General features: G+C 70.7%; 1 protein-coding gene across 1 annotated transcript; it reads left to right on the forward strand.

The window, feature by feature from the left end:
* The first annotated feature begins 237 nt into the window (after positions 1–237).
* Positions 238–5,355, forward strand: SHISA8 (shisa family member 8). Its single transcript, XM_079773480.1, has 4 exons — positions 238–1,143; positions 3,638–3,771; positions 4,515–4,661; positions 4,920–5,355. The coding sequence occupies exons 1-4, from the start codon at positions 623–625 to the stop codon at positions 5,300–5,302; spliced, it is 1,185 nt and encodes a 394-aa protein (XP_079629606.1). The 5' UTR covers positions 238–622; the 3' UTR covers positions 5,303–5,355.
* Positions 5,356–5,928: the final 573 nt, after the last annotated feature.

A 5,928-nucleotide genomic window follows, 5' to 3' on the forward strand; every position in this document is an offset into this window, starting at 1 on the left:
GGCCCCTCACCTGGGAGTCGCAGGCGCGCTCGCGGGGGGCCCGTGTCCGCAGCGACAGCCCGAGTCCCGGGAGCGCCCAGGTACGAGGAACGATCTAGGGGGGGTCCCGGGGGGCGTCCCGGCCGTGCGGGCCCCGCGCCCCCTCCCGCCCTGGCGGCGCCGCGCTCCTCCCCGGATCTGCTCGCTCCTTCCCGCCCTCCTTCCCGCGCTCCCTCCTCCCCCGCCCGCCGAGCCCGGGAGCCCGAGCCGGAGCCGCAGCCAGAGCGCGGGCAGCGGAGCGGGCGGCGGGGAGGCGGCTCTGCCAGGCGGCCCGCCGCCCCCGCTAGGCCGAACCCGCACAGCCGCTTCCGGGCCGGGGAGCGGGCCGCGCGCAGGTGAGGACCCGCCTCCCGCCGGGGACGTCCCGGGGCGCGGACTGACCGGCTCGGGTCCGAGGTGAGCCCGGGCGGAGGACGCTCACCGGCCGGGAGAGCAGGTGGAGCCCCCGGGTCTGGGGTTCTCGGAGGCGCCTGACGGTCGAGGAGGCACCGCTGGGAGCAGCGCCCGGCGGCCGGCCCCCCGCCATCCCTGCGGGCCGCGGCGCGCGCCATGCGAGGGGCGTTGTAGCCGAAGGTGCGGCCCGATGGAGCGGGCCGGGGTGCGGGGGCCGCGCGGGGGCCACGGCCCGGGGCTCCGGCTGGCGCTCGGGCTGTGGCTGCTGCTGGCGCGGCCGCCGTCGGGCCGCGCGGGGGCCCCCGAGGCTCCGGAGCCCGCGGCCCCCGGCACGGCGGCCCCTGCCCGCGGCGACCGCTGCCGCGGCTACTACGACGTGATGGGCCAGTGGGACCCGCCCTTCAACTGCAGCTCCGGCGCCTACAACTTCTGCTGCGGCACGTGCGGCTACCGCTTCTGCTGCCACGACGGGCCGCGGCGCCTGGACCAGAGCCGCTGCTCCAACTACGACACGCCGGCCTGGGTGCAGACCGGCCGGCCGCCCGCGCGGGCCCGCGACACCGCCGCGCACCGGGACCCGGGCCGCGAGCGCAGCCACACGGCCGTCTACGCGGTGTGCGGCGTCGCTGCGTTGCTGGTGCTGACGGGCATCGGGGTGCGCCTGGGCCTGGAGAGGGCGCACAGCCCGCGCGCGCGGCGCACGGTGACCAGGTGAGCGCGCACCGCCGGTCCCCGCGCCTCCCGCTCGGACGGCCCTGCCTGCCCGGTGGGCGCCCCCCCCCCCCCCAAACTCTGGTCCCCTTCCTCCGGGATCTCCCTCCCTGTCTCTGTCTCTGTCTCCACGGTCTGTCTTCCTCCACCCCCCACTTCACGGAGGGAGGCAGCTGACACCGCCGGCTCCCCTTGACCTTCCGGCGGAGCTGGGGGCTGGGCCACCTCCCCCGCGTGGGCGGGGAAGGCTGGTCGCCCGACAGAGGGCACAATGTCCGCGCCCAGGGGAGGAGGTCTGGGGTCCGAGCCCCATTAGCGCGGAGTGGGGGCGTGGCTGATGTGTTGGGAGTCTTGGGCTCCCAGGGAATGGAGGGGGGAGGACTGTTCTGTACCCCGCTTGGCCCTCGCCCTCCAGCTTCTCCCCTCACGTTTCCCTCCCTCCTTCCACCTCCTTGCCTGCCTCCCGTAACTGTGACTCAGGCCTGACCTTTCCCTGGGGCTTCAGAATCCACCCCCCCCCCCCCCCGCCGACTCACCCCACTCAATACCCACAGGCGAGCGAGGGTCCCCTGGTGCAGAAGGGGATGGCCGCGTGGGAGGCCTAGACAAGTGCAGGCTGAGTCCTGAGCTCTGTGTCAAGTGGGATGTACAGGACCCAGGGTCCCGTCCTCATCAGGGACTCGGGGGTTCTGACCCTGGAGCCCGCACCACCCCCCACACCCACACGCCCCCAGCCACCCTCTCGTCCGGTCCTTGGCCCTCCTCGCTCACTCGGGGCCTGTCTCCGTGGCACGTGGGCTGCTGACACAGCAGGTGGCAGGCTGGTATTGAGGGGTGACGATAGAGAGGCCCCTATGCCTGGGGGGCCCGCTGTGGGTGCTTCTCTCTCCGAGGCCTCAGGCACTCCACTGTACCCCGTCTCCAGACCATGGAGCCCACGCCTCCCAGATGGCTGCAGGGCTGGCTGGGACCCTGGCCGCCGTGTCTGGGCTCCTGTGTCATGTGGGGCTCTCAGCCTGGGTCCTGGGTGCTGCCGGGGAAGGGCCTGGGCCTCCGGAGCTGGGAGTCCCTCGTGCTGGGGGAGGGGAGAGATGGAGCGTGTCCCTGACCAGAGTGGGCAGCAGGGACGGAGGGCTGCGATGGTGGAGATGGGGTGGCCGGGCAGCCTCCTGACGTGTTCACCTTGAACCTCCTCCATCGGGGAAGCAGGTCCGGTGGGACTTCAGGAGGAGCTGCCCCCCCCCCCCGCCCCCCGTAACGTGCGCTGTGGCCGGGGCAGCCCTTTGCCCTGACTCCCTTTTCTCCTCGGGGGAGACCTGGAACCCAACGTGAGCTCCTGGGTGGGTGTGCTGTGAATCCGTGCGCCCCTCCCCAAGCCGCACCCTTCATTCTGCCTGTGGAGACGGATGGTTGGTCAGGAGAGGCTTCGCAGAGGGCGTGGAGGGAGCTGGAGTGTGTCCTTAGAGAAGGCTTGTGCGAAGGCCCAAAGGCCCAGGAACTGCGCCGGTGTCCGGTGTCCGGGAGAGCTGGCCGAGGGGTGTTTGTGGAGAGATGAGAGCACAGGGCGGGCAGCCGAGGCGTGGGCGGGGCATGGAGGTCAGCTCAGGTGGGCACTAGGCTTTCAGACCCGCCATGCTGCAGCCAAGCCGCCCTGCCCAGGTGTCCCACCCCGTGCGCTTCTTCATGAACCGGGCCCTTGAGGCCCCGACGCCAGAAGGAGGGTCAGACGGAGCTGGGGGGAAATCATGGGTTCTGGGCGCTGGAGCAGCTGGGCCGAAGGCTGGTCTGGCTGTCTGCTGGGAAGGCTACGTGAGATGCTGTCACAGCGGGGGTGGGGCTGGGTGCCCTGGTACCCAGGGAGGCCACTGCTCAAGGTCACAGAGCCTTTGATGCTGGGCAGCCACAGGGGCACCGGACTCCCCTCCCCTCTGTCTGTCCTCCATGCCGGTGCTGGCGGCTCTGCCCCCGGACCCAGCAGAAGCCGCAGGAGGGGAGTCAGGCAGCCGGCGTTAGGCTTCCTGGCAGGGCCCCTGGGCAGGTCTGGAGAATGGGTGGTCTTATGGGAGGAGATGAGGAAGGGGTATTGCCAGCAGCAGCCGCCGGGGAGCAAGGTCCAGGAGACTGATAGCTCACCGAACTTGTGTTGGGACAGGAGGCTCATTTCAGAGGGTTTGGAGAGTGGACTCCAGGAGGGGGGCAGGGAGGGCTTGGACCACAAGGTGGCCCTGGTTCTACAAGGCCCCATGTGAGTGTCCTGACTGCTCTGGGAGGCGGCCCTGTTGGGGCCACAGGTCGTGCTGGCAGCGGAAACTGGATGTGTGAGGCCAGTCACAGGGAGAGGCGAGGCCCAGGGAGGTTGAGAGAGCCGCCCAGAGCGCACGGTGAGGCAGGGGTGGCGGGAGCTGGCCTCTGACCGGGCAGGGCCCGGCCGACGGGGAAGCCGGAGGCTGGGAGGCCTGTGCTCCCCTCAGGCTTCTCCTCACCCTGTCCTCAGGACACTGACGGAACTTCTGAAGCAGCCAGGCCCCCAGGAGCCACTGCCCCCGCCGCTGGGCCCACCGCTGGGCAGCTGTGTCCAAGTGCAGATGGGTGATGGCCTCCCCCGAGGCTCCGCCCACGACAGCGCAGGTGCGTAGGCTGGTGGGCGGGCACTGGTTGATGGACAGCACAGGCCTCCCGGGTCTGACAGGGGCCTGGGAGCCAGGGGAGGGTGTGCCCGGAGGAAGAGGCTCTGAGCAGACGCTTCCCAATGCAAATGAGCTGCCGGCCTCTGCAGGTGTGGAAGTGGGGGCCGGGCAAACTGGTCAGCTCTCCTTGGTGGCGAGAAACCCCCCGAGGGGTCCTGCAGCCTCAGCCTCAGGACTCTGTGAGGAAGGTTCCGATGGATTCCGGGATCCCTGGCTCAGCTGTGGTTCCAGGCTCCGCACCGGGTCTGCCTGGCCAGGGCCTTTCCCGCCAGGCTGAAGCTTCCCTCTTGGCCTCTTAGTGTAGAGTCAGGCTTGACTGCACCCCTTACCCCCCCTGCTCCCTCCTCTGTGGGTTCTAATCCCCAGACACCCCCTCCATCGCCACCAGGCACCAGGAGCAGGTCTGGGGGCTCTGCCTGGCTCAAGCTGAACATGCCGGCGGGTCACCCATTAGATTAGCACCCACGCAGGACTGGCTGCTATGCGTGTTACTATAAGCCAGACCCTCTTACGGGCGCTGGAGATTCTGCCACGAAGACCGGTTCCACTTCGTCTCGCCCAAATAGCCATCCAACTGAACTGCCCCACTGGACTGCTGCAGGGGAGAGGCTGCGGGGGGCGGTGGTGCGGGCGGTGTGTCCCCCGGTCGGCGGGCTGAGTCTCATCTGCCCCTTCCCGCTCTAGACAAGAAACGCCACAACCACGTGCCCCTGGGGTCGGCGACCCCGGGCCCCCCGCGCGGCCCGCGGCCGCAGGGCAGCGGCAGCCTGACGCTGCAGCCGGACTTCGCCAAGTTCGCCACCCTCAAGGCAGCCGCGTTCCAGGCCTCAGGTGAGTGGCCGAGTTTGTGCGCGGGGCGCCGGGCCCAGCGGGTTGCAAAGATCCCAGCCCTGCGGGTCAGCGCGCCAGCCAGCCCCCGTGTGGCGCCTCGGCCTCGGGCGCCCCCCAGGCCTGACTCCGCAGACGGGCTGCGACCCCTGCGGCGTCCAGACCCCGCGCCTCAGCCCGCCTCTCCCGGGCCCGCCCCGCCGGCACCGAGGCCCCGCCCCGAGGCCAACCCCGCCCCGCCTCCCCGCTCTGTCCCCACAGAGGCCGCCCCGCAGGACTTCTACCCGCGCCGCCCAGCGCCCGCCCCCGCCCCGCCGACCCTCCCTGCGCGGGCCCCGCGGCCCCCGGAGGACTTGTCCGCGCTGCTCGACGCCTGCCCCTGGGCCCCGCCCGGCTACGCGCCGCACGCCGGCCCCGCCCCGGCCCCGGCGGGCCCCTGCAAGGCCTGGACCACCGGCCGCCCGGCTCGGCCCGCCCCCCGCGGCCACCTGGTGGCTCAGGCCGCCCCTGCCCCCCGGCGGTCGGGCCAGCCCCGGCGCATGGAGAAGCTGCCCAAGGCCTTCCAGCCGCAGCCCCCTGGCCTGTACAGTTGCGCGGTTCGAGGACACCTGAGCACCAACAGCAAAGCAGAGGTCACCGTATGAAGACGGGGCTGCTGGTTCTGCCGAGCATTCCCTCTACCAAGGATCCGCCATCAGCCTCGTGGGGGGGTGGGGGGGGGAGGGTCACGGGGGCTAGGGGCGCCCTCCACCTAAGTCCAGCCCTTCCGCCTGCCCAGACTGGACTAGGGGCCTTGGAGCCTGCGGGGCTAAGAAGGGGCCTGTCCTGGGGGTCCTAGGGCCCGGGTTCCTCATGTAAATAAACCCTTTTCTGTGGCTCCCATCCCTGAGAATAAAGGAGGCCCAGCATGGCTCTGAGAGGGGCTGATGGCAGGTACTGGTCAGACTGGACAGACGGCAGTGCAGGCAGAGGGCACAGCATATGCAAGAGCAGAGGACTGTTCCCCAGGCTATGGGGGGCGGGGGAGGCGTGTTCTAGGAGCCGGGAGAAGTGGCCGGAGGGGGTGGTAAGGGCTGAATGTCAACACCCGTGGACCCATGGGCTAGGCAGTTAGGCCCTAGCCATCTTGAGGCTCCTGCACAGGTGAGAGGGCTGGAGGGTCCACGTCCCTTACTGTGGTCTGGCCCCTCCAACGGATCACCCACTTTACAGCTCGAGTTGGCCGAGCCAGGCTGATCTTCATTGACATAGGCTGGCGCTGGGCCGGCCC

This window comes from Cnephaeus nilssonii (assembly GCF_951640355.1).
Source record: "Cnephaeus nilssonii genome assembly, chromosome: 6".
NCBI lineage: Eukaryota > Metazoa > Chordata > Mammalia > Chiroptera > Vespertilionidae > Cnephaeus > Cnephaeus nilssonii.